The sequence below is a fragment of the Gouania willdenowi genome, chromosome 10, assembly GCF_900634775.1.
Source record: "Gouania willdenowi chromosome 10, fGouWil2.1, whole genome shotgun sequence".
Taxonomy (NCBI): Eukaryota; Metazoa; Chordata; class Actinopteri; order Blenniiformes; family Gobiesocidae; genus Gouania; species Gouania willdenowi.
The window spans coordinates 17,726,132-17,748,467 of NC_041053.1; the positions used below are offsets into that span (position 1 = coordinate 17,726,132).

A 22,336-nucleotide genomic window follows, 5' to 3' on the forward strand; every position below is an offset into this window, starting at 1 on the left:
TCACATGGAAAACACAAGGAAACAGATGGAGTTAGCACTTTAACCACAGAGTAAACAAACAAACACACTCTGTACAAAACATGGTTCAGGTCTAGCGGTATTTCTGTCTGGGCTCACTGAGGATGATGCCTCCCTCTTTCATTGCAGTCCTGAAGGACTTCACCTGCAGAGGAGAAGGTGGTTAAAGAACTCCTGAAGTCAGGAACGTTCGCCCTTTTTCTTTTTTTAACCCTTACTCACAGCTTCTGAGCGATACGTCCAAGGAATCTCTCTGTACACCATCCTGGTGATGCCAGCCTGATGGCAGCGATGTGCCAGCACCTCGCCCACAGCCTGACACGCCGCTACGCAGCTGGTAGAGGGCAGCTCCTTCTTCACCGCCCACTCTTTGGTTGAACAGGAGAGGACGGGGACTGGAGAGCATCTGGAGAACACCTCAGCAGTCACGTGATGCTGACTGCGAGAGAACATCAGCCTGAAAATGACAAAGAAAAGACACCAGTGTGAGGCGAGGAAAACCAAACCTGGTTTTTATGGGATGTGAGCAGAGATTCAAACAGAAGCTACATTAGTTTCATTATTATTCATGCACTACTTAGGATTGATTCATTCCCTAGACACAGGTAAACTAACCTGTGTCTTGTTTGCCCTGCACTGACGTAAAAAAATAGAAATACACATTTCGAATTTTAATATTCTAGTTTATATTACAATCCATTAATTTGTTTTACTGCCATTGTTTGTTTTAATGCATATTTTAATAATGAATCAATGAACTGTTCAGTCATACCATTTGAAGTTTTATACATAATGTTGACATTACGCTGTCAATAGCATGAATGATGACACGTTCACACCAAAGCCTCAACAGTGTCAGGTTTACATAGATATTAGGTGGACGCGCTTCTAGAAGCATCGAGAGGTCCCCCCGAGGCACAAATAAAGCCAAGCGCCACACTCAATGTAGAGTCGATAAACGGGAGTCCAAACTTTATTCTCCATTCACCCACACTTCTCTATAGTCCTCTGACATCACAGTGCACACACTGAGTCACACCAAAATACATCTGACCAGAAACACAGCTTTCTCCACCACTTCACAGTCACTGGGTGAATTATAAACGTAACTGATCGCCACAATATCATGCATTCTATGAACACCACCGGCAACAGAAGCCCCTCCCCTAAACCATACCTGTCAAGTATCCCGTTTTGGCCGGGAAACTCCCGTATTTTACCCCTCTTTTCCGCCAGGGTCCCGTATTAGTATTTTAATTTAATAATAATTTAAAAATGCCTTACTGAACCGAACGCTGTCACTAGCCTAGCGAGAACTACCACCTGAAATGGCCTGAGTGACAGTTCTCGTGATATTAGTGCCGACAGCGGCAACAAACCTGGAAATAACTCAGAACAGAGATAATGAATGAAGACGTTCCGGTGAAAATAACTAAGAACTCGTGTAAATACCTTGGAAACTGGAACAGATAGTTTACCTTCCTAAAGAGCAGCAGGATGTGACAGTTACACGTTCTGTTAGATTAATAACAGATTTTAACGTCTACTACGGGAGAAGGAAGGACATACGTCACCATGAAAAATCAGCCAATCACAAGCTCCACAAATATACACTGCTTTAAAAAAAGTGTTAAAAGATATAAAGTCTGTGTCTAATAAGTCATTAGTGAATACCAGAGAACCACATGAGTGAACATGAAAAATTAAAATAAAATATGTAATGACAATAAAATGTACGTGTCTAACTTAAAGACAAGCAACGTGACATTAACAGTAAATATGCAACATGTATATGAACTGTAAGTATATTAAATAAACATGTGATTAATATATCCATTTATGTTTTAATTTAGGCTAATTTAGAATTAGGGCTGTGCGATAAATCGAGATTCAAGATGTATCGAGTTTTCTATTATACGTAATAGCTTATTTTGTATCAAATTACTAGTTTTAAGAGTCACTGCTTTTACTTCTCAGAACAGAGACCTAACTCAGAGCTTCCCCATAACAAGCCATATTACAGATTACATATCACTCACACATGCTGTCCCTTACAGGAGAAAAAAACAAAAGTGGCACATATTGTGTAGCTGTTTGTTAGTAAATGAGCCTGTGTAGCATTTTGGATCAGCAAATTTAACCCAGAATTATCTTTCTTCTCAGACTTCATTCGAAATAAAATTATCTAAATTTATATCATATTTCACCATTTTTAGAAAAAAATATTGAGATCTGAGTTTTGGTCCATATTGCCCAGCACTAGTAGGAATGTTCACAGCTTTTTAATGTTAATAAAGGTCGACCTACCAGATTATAATCACATAACTGTATATAGTAAGTGGTTGACAAGTGGCTATTTTAGATTTTTTGTACACCTATCTTAAAATATAAGGGATACTGGAGCTTGGTTGGGCAGGTGGGGCGGATGGTGGTGGGCGCCAGAAAATTTCCCTTATTATCAAATCCAAAACGTGACAGGTGTGGCCTAAACACGCTCTCTTCCCAACTTGTTTGGACGCACATCCAGAGTGTCTTCGACGCTGGTGACAAGCGTCTGATTCAATGAGTACAAGTGTCCAACTACGGGCGCGAGGCACGATTTTAACGCCCGAAGCACGTTTGGTGTGAACGCAGCATAAGGTGTCATGAAGGCCGTCATTAAGTGTTGTTTCACTAAATTATGACATCTTTGGAGCTATGTTGGCATTTATGGGGTTAGGTGGAGGGATCTAGTGGGGTAACAGAGGGCTAGGGGAACGAACGACACTTAATGACACCTTATTAATGCTAATGACAGGTGTCATGTCATAATAATGACAGCGTAGTATCAGCCTTATGTATAAAACTAAGTATTTTATATTGCAGTAATTTATGTTGAAAGTGTCTATTCGTACGGTTACTGCATGGACAACCCCCAGTGCTATTGGTACGTTTAATGAAGCACACCTACGTAGCGGGTTAGGTTTAGTCTTAATCACGTGACTTAAACTGGCCAATGAGGGGCACTGCGTACGGATAGAATGTCAGTATATTGATACGGCAACCGTACGGATAGCCATTGCCATTTATGTTAGTTATTGCAAATAACAAATCAATTAATGTGTCAATTAGTCTTTGCTAAAGCATGCAACTAATGAAATAACGAGATTAAAGCATGTCCAGTACTAATCTAATAATCTCATCTCCTGTGGAGCTCCGACCTGTGGTAGAACTTCTGGTGAGGCCAGGTGGTTTTCCAGCCTCGGTCCTTTATACCCACAGCCATCTGCTCCAGGTTCCGCGGATTCCTGTTCTCAAAGATCGGGTTCACGGCCTCATTTTCGTCCGCTCCGGGGTCTGGCTGAGGACAGGCCTGGCTGAAAGGCCGAACTAAGAGACAGACATGTCACACAGTTCACCGACCAGCACAAGCTAAGCAGAACCCGTCCGTTAGAGTTTGTCGGTGTGTCCTTGAACTCACCGCAGAGCCTCCGTAAGCCGTTCCTCACCGCCCACAGAGACATGCTGTGTGACACCCGTGGAAACCAAACACACAACCAACACCGTAAAGCTCAAAGACACCGTTTACCGTGACAAGAGCGCCGCCATGTTTGACGCTGCACTTCCGTTTCACAGGCACGCTCTCAGAGGAAGTCCGGACGAGAACAGGAACCAGACTTTTAGTTCCGCAGGAGGGATTTACCAGTAAATCATTTTAAAACTTTGAACAAATATGATATTAAATATTCAAGTTAACACCATTAAAATATTACAAAAGTTTAAATATACCAGGCACAATTAAATGCTTCAAGAACAGCATTTCATTGCTAATAAATACAGGGACAACATGCAGATGAGCAGCAAGTACATTACAATGTTTAAAAAACAAAGCGTCTAGAAATACGTTAAACGTAGCCATAGCTGGTTACATTTCTGGACCTTTTCTACGTATGCGTAATGTGGCTGTGTTTTCAACATTAGGATTGGAGAGTGGTCTAAGGCGCCGCGTTCAAGGATTCCTCCTTCTGCCAACGTGGGTTCGAATTCCACTTTAAACATATAGATTTTCATTTAAACATATTCAACACGGCAAATTCCACCTTTAAAATTACACATCCGACAAAAATAAACATTTTAGGGTATTTTCTGGGTTAGGGTAAAAATAAAAGGGTTAGCGGGGTAGCTAAAAATAAATATCAGCTAAAATACAACTGACGGAACTTTAAGTCACGTGAGCTAAACTGGCCAATGAGGTGCGCTGCATGCACCTGATTCAAATGATTAACTCATCATCAAGCTCTGCAGAAGCCTGATAACGATCCTGGTCATTTCAATCAGGTGTGTTGGAAGAGGGAAACATCTGAAACATGCTGGATAGGGCCCCTTGAGGGTCAGGGTTGGGCACCCCTGGTCCAAAAAAAAAAATGTTTAATGTATTCATAACCACTGCCTTTATATGCTTCATTTAAAAAAAAAATGCTTCATTTAAAAAAAAAAAAACATGCTTCATTTTAAAATGCTTCATTAAAAAAAAATCTATTTAATTAGTTAGCATTTTACTTTTCAATGCTTTAATCCTTTAGGGGGTTTATGGTAGGGCCAGATAATGAGTGAATGAGGGTGTGTGTGATGGGGTGTAGACCATGCTGTCTAAGCCTCACTCCGGAGCAGAAGGTGGCGGTAATGATCCATTAAACTGGATGCAAACCGCCGTAAAACAAGAAGAAGAAGAAGAAGAAGCTCTGAGTTTTAGAGCAGCAGAAGAAGAAGAAAGAGCGAATGGAAAACAGGAAGTGTTTCTGTGAGTCTATGTCTAACAGTGAATGTTATTCATCTCCAGCCTACAGTCGGAGTTAAAACACACTATATTACCCTTAAAGCTTTACTGGAAGGTCAGAGAGCACAACACGGTGTCAGAAGATAGACTTTCAGACACAGAGAGAGGCTGGAGCAGAATGCTAACGAAGCTAGCAGAGGAGCTAGCACCGCCGAGACGCTACAGCATAAAATAGAGCAGAAAAAGTGGAGGAAATGGAGCAGTTCAAAGCACCGTCACCATTCTCTCCCACCGCTAACCCTGCTGATAACTGGTACAACTGGGAACAAAGCTTTCGGCGGTACATAGCGGCCTCAGGGGAGAAAGATGAAAAAGGAAAGATTGACATTTTACTCCACACCATCGGTGAGGATGCACTGGAAGTGTTCAACACACTGACTGTTAGAGGTGATGGAGATGAGCTGACAATGGAGGATGTACTTCAAGCCTTTAAAGATCACTGCAGTCCACAGAGAACTGTTGTCTTTGAACGACTTCAGTACTGGTCCCATCAGAGGACAGCAGGGACATCAGTAAACACATTCTCTCCGTTACAAGCCTTCAAAACTGAACATGGAGTGCAAGAAGATCCAGTGGATGGTGAAATGAAAATGATCCTTCCTGACAAGAGTCTCCATCATAACACCAGTAGACAATTAGGTTCCCAATCTGTTCCAAGTACAGATGAAACAGAAAAACATGAGACGGCTGCCTTCGCACCCATAGTCCATCTGCACAGATTACAGCTCCAGCAGCCGACAGTATCTGATGGTGTTTTCAGTGAGAGGAGGAATGTGGAGCAGCTTCTCCACATTAAGGAGGAACCAGAGACGCTCTGTGAAGGTCAGGAGGAAAAGCAGCAGGAGACAAACAGTGCTGCTTGTCCTGTTAAATGTGAAGATGAAGAGGAGAGGCCTCAGGGCTCCCAGCTACACTGGAGACAACTGTCAGAAATCAACGTGAAGGAGGAACCTTCAACCTGCAGTTTAAATGAATTAATGACAGGACAAAGTGTGGGAATTAACAGCAAAGGACCAGAATCAGCCCAGAACCCAGATTCAATCAGTTTAGTACTACAAGGTCCTGATGGAACAGAAACAGACTCGTCTCAGACTGAAGATAGTAACGAGGATGATGAAGATGAGGATGAGCACTGCTGGCAGAAGCCTCTGTCAGAGGCTGAAGCTGAAGCTGACTCTGACTCCACCAGGAAAAAGAGAAAGATGTCTGACTCAAGTAAAAATGCTGAAATGGGATGTAAAGCTTCCAAAACACGGATTAGTTCATTTCAACAGATTTGTTCAAAGAAGAAGGTTCCGGTAAAAATGACTCGTGAAAGTGTTTGTGGTGAGAAAGCATCACTCAGTGCAGCTTCAAAACTGAGAATCTACACAGGAGAGAAACACTTTGAATGTGATGTTTGTGGTAAATGTTTTACCCGTAATGCTTCCCTGCAGTCACACATGAGAATCCACACAGGAGAGAAACCCTTTGAATGTGATGTTTGTAGTAAATGTTTTCATCAAAAGGTTAGCCTTAAGTCACACATGAAATTCCACACTGGAGAGAAACCGTTTGAATGCGATGTTTGTAAGAAATGTTTTATTGAAAAGCCTCACCTTAAGTCGCACATGAGAATCCACACCAGAGAGAAACTGTTTGAATGTGATGTTTGTAAGAAATGTTTAACCCGTAAGACGTCCCTGGAGTTACACATGAGAATCCACACAGGAGAGAAACCATTCAAATGTGATGTTTGTAGGAAATGTTTCAGTCATAAGTCTGACCTTAAGAAACACATGAGAATCCACACAGAAGAGAAAGCATTTAAATGTGATTTTTGTGAGAACTGTTTTAATTATAAGGCCAGTCTTATGTCACACATGAAAATCCACACAGAAGGAAAACAATTTGAATGTGATTTTTGTAGTAAATGTTTTAACTATAAGGCTGGCCTGCAGTCACACTTGAAAATCCACACTGGAGAGAAACCATTTAATTGTGATGTTTGCAGGAAATTTTTTATGCACAAGTCTGACCTTAAGAAACACATGAGAATCCACTCTGGAGAGAAACCATTTAAATGTGATGTTTGTAGTAAATGTTTTATTCAAAAGCCTCACCTTAAATTACACATGAGAATCCACACCGGAGAGAAACCATTTAAATGTGATGTTTGTGGTCAACCTTTTACTCGAAAGAATCACCTGGAGTCGCACATGAGAGTCCACAAAGAGGAGAAACCATTCAAATGTGATGTTTGAGAAAGGACATGTTTTAAACAAAAGTCTGAACTTTCAAATGTGATGTGTGTAGTAAATATGTTATTAGTTGTTCATTGTTTTTGTAGCTACATAGGTTTAGATAGAGTTGAAGTTTGAAATGTAGTTAGTTCTAAAGTAAGTTAACTCTAACATAATAAAGTTTGGCTGCTTGTATTTGCAGTTTATTTATTTTCTGTAATTGATTAATGTAAGTTTAACTAAACATTTTGTGTAAATTGTTTATCTTTGAATATTAAAGCCTCATCTGTGTGACATTAAAAACGTTTGCTCTATTAAATAATTTACACTCCTACAGTTCATTAGTTTTTCTACAGATTGCACAAAAGCAGATATTTATTGAATCTGCTTTCAATTTTTCATAGCAAATATTAGTGAATTAATTAACTACTAGAGATCTTGGAATCTATTTGAAAGCAGCGAGTAAACGCAACATAGAACAAAAACAAACATTTGTTCTGTCCTGTATTAGTTGATTGGTCATTAATTTAAACGCAGTCCTAAATGTTCATAACGTGAGTCGTGACCCTCGAATCGGATAATCACATTTCTGTGTTAGTGTTACTATTTACGATGGAGCATTGTAGTCAGTAAAAAAAAAAATTTAAAATCAGTTTTCCGAATTTATTAAAAAATGAATTCGAAAAACGGTTTGAAAAATAATTAATTTGGAAAACGGATTTAAAAAACAAATTAATTCAGAAAGCTCATTTAAAAAAAAAAATGTATTCGAAAAAACAGATTTCAAAAAATTCATTCGGAAAATGGATAAATTCGGAAAACGGATTTTTAAAAAATTCGGAAAAATGATTTAAAAAAAAATTAATTCGGAAAGCGGATTGAAAAAAAAATTAATTCGAAAAACTGTTTTTTTTAAAAATTAATTTGGAAAGCGGATTGAAAAAAAATGAATTCTGAAACCTGATTTTTTTTTTTAAATTAATTCGGAAAATTGATTTATAAAAAAAATTAATTCAGAAAACGGATTTTTTTTTTTTTTAATTATTTGGAAAATGGATTGAAACAAAAATTAATTCAAAAAACGAATTTAAAAAAAAAATTAATTCGGGAAACGGAATTAAAAAAAATTAATTCAAAAAACAGATTTTAAAAAAATAATTTCGAAAACGGATTTTAAAAAAAATTGGGAAAACGGATTTAAAAAACATCCCCTTCTACAGTGGCACATGCCCCCCAGTTTGGGAACCACTGCATTAATAATACATTTTTAATGTGTAATACACTGGGAGTTACCCAGTAGAACAGCAGGAGTCACAGGGTAAGAGACGAGCAACACTGCATCATAGGTTCCCCTAACATGTCATAGTACATGTCGGAGCATTAACCTGGAAGTCCTGATAATTACATAGTAAAAAACATCCAAAGTTACATGAATTCTAAGACATGGGCTGTATTATAAAGTGCTACCCATATTTCTTACTAGTTGAAATATGATCTGTTTTACAGTGAACACTGGTTGCAAATAAAGAGACACAGTCACTGCAGTATTGGTAAAAAGTGGTGAAACAAAGTATTGTTTTTATTCAACAATGCATTAACAAATATTCCTGATAAGGCACGAGCATAATGCATCAATCTGTTCATACTCATTGCATGTTGTGCTTGGAAGATTGACAATGAGAAATTTTCTTTGGCTCATCAAGAAAAAACAACATCTGTTGCATCACGCTGGCCATTTTTTGATCGATTTAACAAACCCATAATCACATTCCCGAGAAGTGCAGATCAAATTCTGGCGTACATTCCCTTTTGCTTAAATGAATCAAACGGAACTGGTTACAACAAAATGCCTGTCGAGCCGTTCACTTAGTGATTAGAAAGCAGTGCATTACAGAATAAAATCAGCTAAAGAATACAAATATACCATCCTTTCATTTGATACTACATGGCCACAATAATTACACAGTGACTCTGAAGCAAATAACAGTCAAGGCCCTTTTCATAGCCTGATAGCAACATATTACCATTATAATTAGACAGATATATGACGTATTACTAATTACACATTTGACCCATTATATTGAGGATGAGGCCTCGATCAGCGATGAGAAAGAGAAAGGGGTGAATTTGTAGCCCGAGCCACTGTAGAACTTGTTCTGAAACTCCACCCTGTAATGAGAAAAATATCAAAACAGATGAATGGAAATGTAAAAACCAATAGAGGCTCACAGTCATTGTCTACATTTTAAATACTCATTTCAAAATCATGAAAAACACTATGAAATATAAAAGCTGCTCGGCAGATTAAATCCATCCAATGGCTGACCTGCTTCAGGGTCACCTAGTTGTTGTGTTTGGGAAATGTTTTACTAAATAACCTATTGTGCAGCCATACATATGGATGCATGGATAATATCCATATGTATGCATTGTTGCATATCAGTGTCAGTTTATGGAGCCTGTGGCCTCTTTATCATATGTAGGTGGAAAGCGTCAGAGTTGATTAAGCTTAAATTCTAATTCCAGGGCAGCATTTTTTAGACATGCTACGCAAACCTTATGGAACACTTCATGAAAAGCCCTTTGAATGTAAATTTAATATCAGAAATATCAAACATCATTCAGTTCTACTAGCACTCAAATTTGGAACGAGTACTTGTACTCAATTGTGGTTCACAAGTGTCCAAATACATTTTACTAGTGAAGTAATAAAGGGGCGGGGAAAGCAAGTTCTGTCTTGCGATTGGCTTTAGAAAATATTACAACCAATCAGGGGGCTGGATTTGATTCTAATCCCTCTTACTTCATTAGCATTAGGCCAACTAGTACTACTAGTAAATATTTTATAGTGTACCCTATAAGTAGCACTAGTAAACATACATTTTGTTTTACTAGTAATGGTTTTTCTATTAGTAGAAAAGTAATTGTGTTACTACAAGTTACAAAATACTAAGCAGGTTGTCACAGTATCATAAACAATACAATAGGTGGAATGTAGGGCTGGGCGATCTGGACTAAAACTCATATCTCAATATTTTTTCTCAAAATGGTGATAAATTATATAAATCTCAATATTTTTTATTCAAATAAAGTCAGACCAGAAAAAAATATTTGGGTTAAATTTGCTGATGCAACAGCTGCAAAATACGTGCCACTTTTGGCTTTTTTCTCCTATAAGGGACAGCACGTGTGAGTGAGTAGTATGGCTTGTTTAGATGAAGGTCTGGGTTAGGACGCACTCAGTGATCATCCAACTGTGCTTTACATGCTGTGATGAGAAGCAACGAAAGCAGTGACTCCTAAAACAAGTATTTTAATACAAAATTAGCTATAATATATACATATATATATATATATATAGGCGATATTGTTATTTTCCATATCGCCAAAATGGAAAACTTGATATATTGATGTGTGTACTGAATGCCTCATACAACATGAGGTGGTTAAACATCACTAATTGAACAAACCCCATATTCTATCAATTATCAATATGAATGAACTGAAGAACTTTCAAAGCACCAAGCTTTGTTTGCATTTCCCACTCCATCCTCTAGTTCTCACCAGTGCAGACGCAGCGCATGCAGGAAGGCCGACAGACCCTCCATCACCAGGAGGATGGCTACAGTCAATGTAGCAAAAAAGGCAAATATAACAAAGAGCACCGCAGCTCCTACATAACCTTTCCACCTCAGAGCAATACGCATGACCATCACCCACAGCACCTCCGACAGCTCTGTGGAGACAAAACAACAAAGACCCTCGTCACAATCAGCTGGAAACAAATGTCACGAGTCCGTGATGATTAACAGAGGGAAAGACAATGTGTGTGCTGTTAGCGGTTAACAGGGGAAGTCCTGTACGCATCATGTGATAGTGTGTGTGTATGTGTGTGTGTGTGTGTCACTAACGTGCATGAGCTAGACTGAGAGCCCAGAGCCGCAGATAGGATGCTGTGTTGGAGATGCAGCCCAGGCAGTACTCTATGGTGTGGATGGCCTGGTGCATGAACACGTCTGCAGCATCAAACTTCTATAGCGAGCAGAACAGAAACAATCCCCGGTCAAAGCTACCATCCCACAGTTCAAAAAGATCACATACGGACATGAGCTACAGGCGGCCCGGGGGCCACATGTGGCCCTCAGTCTAATTTTGTGTGCCCCCCAATGCAAATCCCCAAAAATTGTATTTCAAGATGTTGGAAGGAGCATAAAGCTGACATAATACACAAAAACACAGAAAACATTTAAAAAAAATACACAAAATAGCAACAAAAACGGACACAACAACCACTTAAACAAACAAAATGACTATGAAAACACAAAATACAACAACATATTACAGAATAGCTCCATGGACACACGAACTGTTAACAAAATTGCACAAAATGACAAAAAACAACAAAAATACAAAAAGTGACAGAAAAAAACAAAAAATTACAACAAGAGTGCAAAGAAGTAACAAAAACACACAATGTCTCCAAAAAGACACACAATGACTAAAAACTGACAAAATAACACCACATACAAACCCCCCCTTATTAATGCTTAAGTCGGTCATTATTCTAATGTTGATTATGTGCCCCCTCGGATCAGATACAATCACATTTTTGTGTCCCCGCTGTGATAGAGTTACCCCTCCCTGTACCCCTACCTCCTCTTCCTCAACTCCACCATCTTGTCCTGCATGACGGGTGTTGATGGAACCGCCATCAGTCATCAGAGGTTCTCTGTCTTCCTCCTGTAAGTGCAGTAACTTCGATCTTTTGTCATTAACACCCACTCACTGTGATCAACTTTAAGCTTCTAAATCAACTATAAACACACTCACTACTCGAGGCCGTCTGATCTTGAACATGATGAATTCAACAGTTGGCTTCCCAAGCAGGAGAACCGGTACTGACAATATAGCCACAATCACCAGCACCAGCTGCACCACGGACTGCACAGGATGAAGAAACAGTAGAATTACAGAGCGGCAATCATTACAGTTTAAAACGGGTTTAGTGGAGTTTAAACTAATGGCTCAGTGTAGTGTCAAAATGTGATTCCTTCTGCTTCTCTATGCAAGTACAACACATTCTGACAAAGACGGAGTTAATACAGTATTTTTATAGCAAATGCATTACAAAGCTTTCGGAAATCTGAACGCAAAGTTGTTGAAATGTTTTTGAATAATGATCGGAATGTTGATGGCAATGAACCCAGGACACATTGTTGGTTTAGCACAGTACGTCAAACTCAAGGCCCGGGGGCCAAATCCGGCCCTTCGGAGCATTCGATTAGGGCCACAGGAGGAATTCAGTTGTAAATTGTTGAAAGAACTCTAATCTGCAATTTATCTTAAATTATTTCACAAAATCTCCCCAAATTAAATAAAAAATTGTAAAAAAAACAAAAAACAAACTCAAAGGACATTTAAGTAAGTATCTGTCACTTATGATGATGCGAATAGTGATCAAAATGTTATATTTTATATCATTTGAGGACAGCCTCATGAGCAAAATTAATACTGTAAAATCTGCATTACTGTGTACTTTGCATAGTAATAAAACAAAGAAACTGTAGACTTCTAAAAACGCAATGATTATGGTTTAAAACATCAAAAAGTGAATCTTATAGAGAGCTAACTTGTGAAGCAGGAAATTCAAAGTGACACACCTGTCCTTTATAAAGTGGTGGGTTTCCTGGGTTGTCTGAGAAGAGGAACATGTCTATAAAGTGAATAAGTATACTAGGAGCTCCTTTGGACTGTGCCGCTCCATAAGCAAACCACTTGTAGATCACCATGAACACCAGGTAGCCAAAGAGGCACAGCATGAAGAGGAGCTGTGGGATGAGCACGAAGAAGATGCTGCTTATTTGTCCAAAGTGGCTGAAGAAGAAAAACCATGGAAGCACAGAAGAGAAGCAACATGATTAAAAAACAAGTTAAACTTAATGGAACCTCTAAGGCAAACAATTATTACAAACCAGTAGTTGAAGAATGACAAGCAGACCCCAAACGTCATGTGTATGATGCCGATAATAACGGACATTTTCATTTTGTACGAGTTCAGGAAAGTCAGTTTGTTGTTGGAAAGCCCCCAAATCTGTGAAAACAAAGCAGTGAGATGAGAAAATACCACAGGCTGCTTTTACTGCCTTAGGGGTGATGAATTTGGTCGTACCGGGTCAATCCCAAATGGATAAGGACTGGTGAAGACACCGGGCAGCGCAGGGTCCATGGATAAGTATTGGCTTCCTGCCAGTACTGATGAACTGAAAGAAGGTCAGGTCTTTAGAAAACTAGGCATGAACAAACTCAAACAGTTCCAGGATGACAAGATGAAATGTCCTCACTTCCATACGTTGTTTACAAACATGGGGTGCACGTGCCATGCTGAGTTGAAGGTATTAAGGCTTCTGCTGAAGCACTCGTTGTAGACGGCCCCCGTGTACACAGAGAAGAGTCCCATCAGCAGGATCAGGTACCGTCCTCCGAACATCATCCTAAAGATCTGACACACAGGAGCACACATGGCTAAAAACTACTACTAATATTCCATGTGACAACATGGAGAAGGGTCATTTACAGTATAGTGAGCAACCATGAAGTTGATGTAAAGTTGATGTGATGGTTTATGCATAGGCCTTAAAACCCATTATCTAACAATAAACGGCTTGTTTGTTTTGTTGTTTACAATGTTTGACTATAGAAATCCCCGATGATGGAGAGACAATTTTTGTCAATTTAGTAGAAATGATATCTGACTAAATATTTAAAAAATGTATGCATTTAGGGTTGTATTCTCTAGTCGAGGCAGCAGCACCTCAGTCTGTAAGGACATGAGTTGGGAACAGGAGGGCCGAGGTGCCCTTGAGCAAGGCACCGAACCCAAACACTGCTCCAGGGACTACAGATGAAAAAGAGCCCTCAGGCTAATTCTGGCATAGTTACAGAAATCTACGTTAATATGCACTGTACCCATAATAAATTAAAAATAAAAAATAAATCTCCTGTGCATATTCTCCAATCCAGGTTCCTGACACGCCCACCAATGCATAAATCGACCAAAAGCGTCAAAGTCTGTAGTCTGTCAATGAAGGCGATCTGAAGCCAAGGAGGCAGACTAGACCATGATGTCATGTTTTTTGGGCTGTCTAGAAACCACGGAACATGGAGTTTTCCTAATGCTTGTAAAGGTTATAGAAATCTGTTACATTGGAAAACAATGTAACAGATTGATTTGATCAGATTATTGCAGTGGGAGGATCAGCTGCATTTTTCTGCCCGAGCTAAATGCAGTTAAAAGTTAAAATGTCTATTTTATCCCCCTCATACTAACGACAGATTAACACTTGTTTGTGTGAAAGCCTGATTTTATTAACTTCTTACATTCCTGCATTCAGAAATGATCAGCACGCATTAGTCATCATCATCGTCTGTCATCAATGTTTCACTTGTTATTTACAATTTTTTTTAACCAAACTATGGCTTTAAATTGTACACAGTCTTATATAGTTGGACATCAGTCTGAGCAGCGTAGACAGAAGTCTGAGGTCTGTCAGAGTTTCATTTTGATGAGTTCTCTGCGATGCACCACCCACTGCCCCCCCAGGAAAAGGAGTGGACGGCATGGGTAAAATATAATGAAATGTAACACATTTTGTTCCGTAGAGGACTGGTACATTTGAACATATTAGAAATGATGAACGGCGCCGCTGAATGGCTTTTCTGACTTCTGCATATGGGAGAATACGACCCTTAATGACTAACCTCATTGCTGCTGTTCTTCAGCTTTGGGTCCTTCTCCTCCAGAACCATCCATAGTGCAGCCAGACTCATCAATAGACCATGACCCACATCCCCAAACATCACCGCAAACAAGAAGGGGAAGGTGATGATGGTGTACACCGCTGCAGTACCGGGGAGAGAGAAACTCTGATGTTCTCCTACACCACCCAATGACACACTTTGATGGGAACGTTTTAGGATAACGTTGTTTATGGGAACATACCAGGATTGACTTCCCTGTAGCTCGCCACTCCGTAAGCATCCACGATGTTCTGGAAGCCCTCTGTGAAAGAGTTCAGGGGGAAGAGAGTGGGTGGAGCCACAGGGGGCGGTAGGCGGTTGTAGAAGGAGTCGACCGTACTGCCACTCTTCCTCTGAGGATGGGAGGATGAAAGATTGATGGATGATTTCTCATAAGTCTCTAAACATTGTAATCTCTACTGTCTCACCCCGCCCTCTCTGAGCGCACTCTGCAACTCTGGTAACTTGGCAGTGGGACACCAGGCCTCAGCGATCAGACACTTATCAGTGACCGAGGGGCTGCAAAGGTTCAGAACCATCTGGATCGCTTTGCACTTTTGGACTCGAACCTTCCACTGAGGCAAAACGGCCACGGCCCGCAACAGCAGCTGCTGCAGGTAGGTCTCCGTTTGTAGCAACACCTGAGGTACAACAGAGCACAGGGAAAGGTGGATATACAGTATTAATAGTATCCTATCAAGTTTGCAAAATAAACTTTTCCTTTTTAACTTGTGTTTTTATTTTACAACAAAACTGCTCAAAATTAATTGCAAAATACACAAGATGACTACAAACGCACACAAAATGGGAAAAAAAATATATACATATACAGAACGAAGTGATCGAAATATACACAAAAAGACAATAAATATCAACAAAATGACTTCCAAAATACAATATACAACAAAAATTCTCAAAACGCACACAGATCTAGAACAAAAATGCAAGAAATTTGTGGGGTGGTTAGATTCCTATTGTCTCTAGCATTGATGGTTGCCACAGGTCCACAAATTCTTTCATTTTGTTCTTTTTTTTTTTTTTTTTAAATTAACCTTTTTTTTATCTTGAAAGGTAAAAATGAAATAGCAAAGCTGACGTTAACCAGCAAAATAATAAAATTATGCAACATAAAAATGTTTTATTTTAGGCAAAAAATAGCAAGCATAGCATTTGAGGAAATGTTGTACAATAGATTTACTGTAACCTTTGATGACATAAAATAAATATTCCCAGCAGATACAATCTGTGCCAGATACTCATTTGAAATAACAAGACTGCAGCTGTAAAATACACATATAACAAATATCTATCATCTAATTTATTTCCTATCTATTGGTTACCTTGCTAGGCTTCCTAATCAATGAAAATACAAGTTTTAATATTTTTGGTGTGGGCGTCTGAGCCTTTTTTGTGTCAGTTTAGCCCTTAATGTGGTTTTTTTTTTTTTTTTTTTTTTTTTTTTTTTTTAAATGGTAAAATGTGGGAAAGCTTGATATGAAACATATTTTAATAATTAACTACATTTGTGTAGAACTGTACATGAACTGTAACATGGTTCCCCAGTTTTGCGTTAAACTATAATTGACAATTTTTGTAGAGTTTTCATGGCAATTACAATTACAAAGTCAATTTTCTGAACTCGATTTCAACTTAATTAGATTTACAACAGCAACATATTTTTAAAATTACAAATACAATTTAAATTGCGCCATAAATGTAATTAATTATCAATTACAATTATAATAGACCCCAACCCTGCATCTAAAAAAACATATATGAACCATATATACCAGGGGTCACCAACGCGGTGCCCACGGGCACCAGGTCGCCCGTAAGGACCAGATGAGTCGCCCGCTGGCCTGTTCTAAAAATAGCTCAAATAGCAGCACTTACCAGTGAGCTTTTATATATATATAGATTTATTTATTTAGCTATTCTTGTTTAAATCATACTTACATGTAACTTAGAAATGACAATACATATATATAAACACTTAAAATGTAAAGTGTTTTTTGTGTTTAATACATACATGCCAACCCTCCCGATTTTCCCGGGAAACTCCCGAATTTCAGTGTACCTCCCGAAAATCTCCCGGGGCCACCATTCTCCCGATTTTCTCCTGATTTCTGCCCGACATTGTCCGGGCGGACCATCCTTCACTGAGCGTCGTTTCCAGCCGGACAATAATAATGATTACACCGCATAAGAAGAGGAAGAAGACTCTTCTTCCTCTTCTTATGCGGTGTAATTATATTATTGTAATAATAATATTGTTGTAATAATAATAACGATTACACCGCATAAGAAGAGGTGTAATCGTTATTATTGTGCGGCCGGAAACGACGCTCAGTGAAGGATGGTCCGCCCGGACAATGTCAGTGAGGAAATCGGGAGAAAATCAAATCCAACCATGTGTAGGGAAGTGTTTCTGTTATGGTTATAGCCGTTGTTGTATAGGCTATGTTTAATTTTCCTTTTGTTGATTATTTTTATTTCAAGCATACATTGCATAGATTGATGGATAATTTATGCAATGTATGCCTTTTTTGTTTAATTTTATGTTATTTATTTTATTTATTCTACTACTACCACCATTTACCATTTGCACGGGTACTGTGGAATTTGTTCTTTACTTTATATGTGTTTTTCAAATAAAAGAACACTGTGAAATTGAATTATTTCATTTTCTCTTTAAAAAGCAAACTACCCCCCCCGCCCGCTCTTTTGAAAATCTCCCTAATTAAAAGATAAATATTAATTATTAATAATAACATAGAGTTAAAGGTAAATTGAGCAAATTGGCTATTTCTGGCAATTTATTTAAGTGTGTATCAAACTGGTAGCCCTTCGCATTAATCAGTACCCAAGAAGTAGCTCTTGGTTTCAAAAAGGTTGGTGACCCCTGATATATACAGTATATATCCCTGACATTCACACGGAGCGGCTTCACTCACCGACTTGATGTCATCGATTCTGCCTTGAAGCCCTTGGAGAATTTCCTCTCGCTCAGCTGAGTTCTCAGGGTACTCAAACGTTTGTGTGTGGAAGCTTTGAAAAAGACAAAATGTGAAACAGATTACGTTAAATAACACATCTATATATTCATGTGTATTTATCTGATTTTTAGTCTTACCAATCGCATATCTTCTTCACCTTCTGCCCGATCTGATCTCCCCAGAATGAAATGAGGAACACTGTCCACTGCACCATTTCGCCCTGCAAAACAACAACAAACATAAGACAGAAACCAAAAAGCATTAAATCACATGGAGGAACCATCTGCCAACCAAGACCTCACGGTTCCTCCAGCTGCACCTCCTACCGTCTCTGGATGCACAAGTTGATTATCCATCTCGCAGAACTCCACGAGGATAAAACCCCGACACGCCCTCCACAACAAACGCTCGAATGACGGCACCTTCCAGGGATGGACCACTCCAGCAACAAAACTGACACAAGTGGATTCCATGAAAACTTTGGTCTTTCAGTGCAGGAAATAATGGTCAAAACATGAGATCTACCTGAGACGGACATCTTGGCGGGTTTCAATAAGGCCTTGATTTTCCAGTTCAGGTGGAGGCGCCTGAGAGAAGCAAAGAAAGATGGGAATTTAGGGTAAAGTCAGTTACAGATAAGACACTTAGAAAAGAAAGAAAAAATGTTGATGATTTCTCTACCTGTGAGGCTGTGAGTGGGTGTGTCTTCGTCAGGACTCCTCTGTACTGACAGACCTTGTTCTGCTGAGCCAGGAGACTGTCTCTGTTCCTCGACACCTGGGGAGAAGAAAGCCCATGATAAATAGAGTCCTATAAAATCTATTCTATTTTTTCCCAAATGCTGTTTTTATTTTTTTCTTAAATTCCGTGTTCTTTGCAATACATTATAATTATTATTATTTTTTTTAATATTAATAATTATTTCAGAAAATATTAGTTTGAGTTCCTGTGAGGAAACAAAATAAATACTAATAAAAAACAAAAAAATTGTGTCAAAAATAAAAATTTAATTTAAAATAATTGCGTAAGATACAATTTAAAGGTATATATAAGTTGTACTGACATGGATTATTCTGACTGCTCCTTTTTAATTATTTATGTCATTTACTGTAAAGATGTATAAGAGCAGCATTAATGTCACCCAATTTTCCCCTCAGGGATCAATGGTTTACTGATCAGGTTTATTAATTAAGTTTTGATCAACTTAATTTAAATGATCTTGATGACAACATTGCAGACCATAATAATTAAACAAAAACAAATGGATGCAGCCAGAATATTTTACAGTATTAGAAGCTATTATTAGCCTAATATGTTTACAATCCTTGGCATCGGTGGTCTCGTCCGCAAAAACACGCAACACTTCCCACAGATCTTCTACAGCACTGATCAGATGTTGCTCAAACACTCTGCGGCAGGTGAAGCGGACGTTCTCATGGAGCACCCCAGCGCTTCACCGGAAACGAGTGGAGTTTCACAGACATAAAAGTTCAGCAGGAGCTAGTCGGCTCCGTGTATTTTGGAGTGAGTGATGAGTTGCGTGGTTCTTCTTGACAGTTTAAACGGTGTTAAACGGTGGGTGGTACTTTGTTGTTTTCATTGGTCGATTCTGTGATTTCGTTAACGTAGAAAAAATAGGGCCCTAGATAATCAATCAGCTTCCTGATGTCATGGCGCCCAAAAGGGAGAATGAACCTTTTTGTGGTTCACAGTAAACAAAGCTCACCTCTCTCAGCTCTCTGGCCAGCCTCTCACTCTCCTCCTCTATAGCGAGGAGCTCACGAGGCTGAGGGGCCGAAGGTGTCGGGCACGGAGGAGCGAGGGCCCCCCTTAATGGTGTAGAAAGGGAGCGGGTGATCTCCTGCTCCAGGTAGTCTGAGAACACACGGGATGTAAAGAACCAGATAGCACAAGAAACAACACAGCAAAGACAAATATTGACAAACATGCAACCGATCCGATCCTTACTAAAGGTTTTCTGAAGCTCTTCACATCTTCTGACTTCACCAACAAACTTCCTTTGAAAAGCGTTTACATTTGGGTTTAACTAAAACCAGAGGAGAGGAAGCAGGGATCAGGGTTAGTCATGCTCATCTGATTCAAAGAGGACAGAGAACCTGTTTCTCTTTCATAATGACACCATTCATGAACAATACATTTATCATATCACGTTTCACATCCATCCACTGGTAAATAGCTTTACATAGAGTTTCCACCAACAGACTTTCACACCAAAGAAAAAAAAAAAAAAAAAAAACCAAGAATTAAAGTTTCTCACGTCTCTGAACTCAACCAGGCCCAGTTCTCCCAGCTCACTGACACAATTGTAGGCTGAACTGGACTGAAGAAAGAGCTGCACCAGGGAGACCTCCGCACTGCGAAACATGGAGCCCATGGCTGCCCGCTACAGGAGGCAGGAGAAACTGTTGAGGATAGGAAGAAGACACTGGGTTACTGGGCAGCAGCACATACTGTATTATTTCCAATAAGGACAATAAATACATTTCATTCAACAAAAGCAGAAGTTTATGAATAGAAACTGGAGAAAAGGGGAAGTTTGAGACTGTTTAACTGTAACAGTAGATTTTTACACTTAAGTTCCAGTAATTTTCCAGGGGACCTAAAACTCTTGGTAGAAGTACCAATGTGTTCCAAACACTTCCTGATGCCATTAGCCATTGAACAATCATGCATGTGTGTGGCACCATTAAAACATGGAGGAGAATGGAGTGAATCTGACATCCCAAACCCACTTCCTGAAGGTCAGAAATCCTCGACACACCCCCACAGCCCTCCCTGCAAAGACTGGTCTCCAACACATTGAAGATACGATATCATATATTAATTACACATATAGAGGTGTAAACCTTCTTCTATATATATGTAATATTTTCACTGGAATGTATTTGTTTGTCTGTCAGCAGCAGGATTACGTCAAAGGTCCTTAATGGATTATGGCTAAATTTTAACCAAAATAAGATGTTACGCCATGGAAGATTCCATTGATTTTGGAGGGGATTGGGATCAATATATTGACTCTGAATTAGTTGGTAAAAAAAATCTAATAATTCCTCTATCTTATCATTATCTAAATGTCAAACATTCAGTTCCTATCTCAGTTCACAACTGACTGATCTTTAAGAAATTTGACTCAGTTATGTTAAGCTGGTTCCTCAATTATCCAACAGTTTCATCCAGATTTGATCCATAATCCATAATGCGCATTTCATCGCGATTAGCTACGAATACATAGTTTGACGTACTGTATTGTTATTATTGGGGATGCCTTCAAAGTGTGATTGATCATGGTTAGTACCATGATCAGTATCACTGATCCAGATAACTGCAAACAGAAGAGGTTTGCACTCTCTGAGTTTATTTTATTACTTTTTTTAATTCTATTATTTTCTGTCACTTTTCTTGCTTTTCTTTCAAATATTAAGGGGGAAACAATGATCAAGGCATCTTAGTAAATACACTGGTATTATCAGCTAAAGATTAAAACCAGAAGTGAAAGTATCAGATTACAAGTACTTACATTACTGTAACTGAGTTGCTTTTATGAGAACCTTTTTAGTCTAAATCAGGAGGGGGGAGGATAGTAACTAGTAACTTTGAGTACTATTTAATTGAGATTAAAACAATGTTAAAAGATGAAGTTACAGTTTAATGTAAATCTATTGTTGTGTACTTTCGTTTTCCCAGGCTGCTGTCTACAGAGTGGAGACAGACTTGGTGTTTTATGAGAATAAAGGTCAAAAACACACAGCAGACTGAATGACAAAGCACTTTCAGGACTAAATAAGTGGAAACACATGAGTTTAATTGAATTCCTCACAGCGACGAATAGTTTCTAACCGCCACAACCTGTAAACACAAAGTTAGAGCAGATAAATATCAGTCCTACCTGTCTGCACACTGTGTGTGTGTGAGGGAAACACACTTTTCACGGTGAGTTTCGGACTATCCGGACCAACGGTAGACTCACACCGGTCACTGGTCACCTGGACGGACGCTCTGGGGCTTCTGGGTCTGTTCTAGGTCTGTGCTAACCTCTGCCGTCAGCTACTTCCCGTTTATCAAAGTCACGTTACTTTTGGCTCACGTGACGGCAGATGGTCTTCTAGCGTTCAGCCACGAGAGGTCAGCAACACAGAGTAGACGCCGCTTCGACCTTAAAATACCTATTGCAATCTTTTTTTCCAACCTTTGGGTCAAAATATGTAGTAAATGCTATTTTTTTTTTTTTTTTTTTTAAGTCTGATAAAAATTAAATTTTTGTAATTTCTTAGATAATTATTTTTCAAATTAAAACACCACACGCAATATCAAACTGTATTCTGCACTTTCATTTCCTCAAACATAAATCTAGTTAAAGAAAATAGTCTAAATTAAATATTCATTAAATTAAATAAAAGTAAAAAATATTTTTTTAATAATTTTTTAGATCATTCTTTTTCAAATTAAAACACCACACGCAATCTCAA

The 22,336-nt window shown here is 38.9% G+C and overlaps 3 protein-coding genes across 4 annotated transcripts; 1 reads left to right on the forward strand and 2 right to left on the reverse strand.

The window, feature by feature from the left end:
- Nucleotides 1-22: 22 nt before the first annotated feature.
- On the reverse strand, nt 23-3,652 carry mrpl18 (mitochondrial ribosomal protein L18). The gene is made up of 4 exons (XM_028458837.1): nt 3,479-3,652; nt 3,219-3,387; nt 241-475; nt 23-163 (listed from the first exon to the last, which is right to left on the reverse strand). The coding sequence occupies exons 1-4, from the start codon at nt 3,519-3,521 to the stop codon at nt 92-94; spliced, it is 519 nt and encodes a 172-aa protein (XP_028314638.1). The 5' UTR covers nt 3,522-3,652; the 3' UTR covers nt 23-91.
- Nucleotides 3,653-4,763: 1,111 nt separating this feature from the next.
- Nucleotides 4,764-7,114, forward strand: LOC114471272 (zinc finger and SCAN domain-containing protein 21-like). Its single transcript, XM_028459972.1, has 2 exons — nt 4,764-6,276; nt 6,697-7,114. The coding sequence occupies exons 1-2, from the start codon at nt 5,029-5,031 to the stop codon at nt 7,075-7,077; spliced, it is 1,629 nt and encodes a 542-aa protein (XP_028315773.1). The 5' UTR covers nt 4,764-5,028; the 3' UTR covers nt 7,078-7,114.
- Nucleotides 7,115-8,601: 1,487 nt separating this feature from the next.
- On the reverse strand, nt 8,602-21,919 carry LOC114471361 (V-type proton ATPase 116 kDa subunit a-like). Of its 2 annotated transcripts, none has more exons than XM_028460114.1 (21): nt 21,757-21,919; nt 20,128-20,272; nt 19,818-19,896; nt 19,576-19,724; nt 18,531-18,626; nt 18,375-18,436; nt 18,176-18,302; nt 17,987-18,069; nt 17,808-17,901; nt 15,282-15,494; nt 15,056-15,206; nt 14,815-14,954; nt 13,398-13,555; nt 13,226-13,316; nt 13,029-13,147; nt 12,717-12,930; nt 11,887-11,997; nt 11,710-11,796; nt 10,968-11,088; nt 10,621-10,792; nt 8,602-9,225 (listed from the first exon to the last, which is right to left on the reverse strand). In XM_028460114.1, exons 2-21 carry the CDS (start codon nt 20,242-20,244, stop codon nt 9,132-9,134), a joined length of 2,478 nt encoding a protein of 825 aa, XP_028315915.1. In that variant the 5' UTR covers nt 20,245-20,272; nt 21,757-21,919; the 3' UTR covers nt 8,602-9,131. The 2 variants fall into 2 exon arrangements, with proteins under 2 accessions (XP_028315915.1, XP_028315914.1); XM_028460113.1 differs by having other exon boundaries at nt 11,710-11,811.
- Nucleotides 21,920-22,336: the final 417 nt, after the last annotated feature.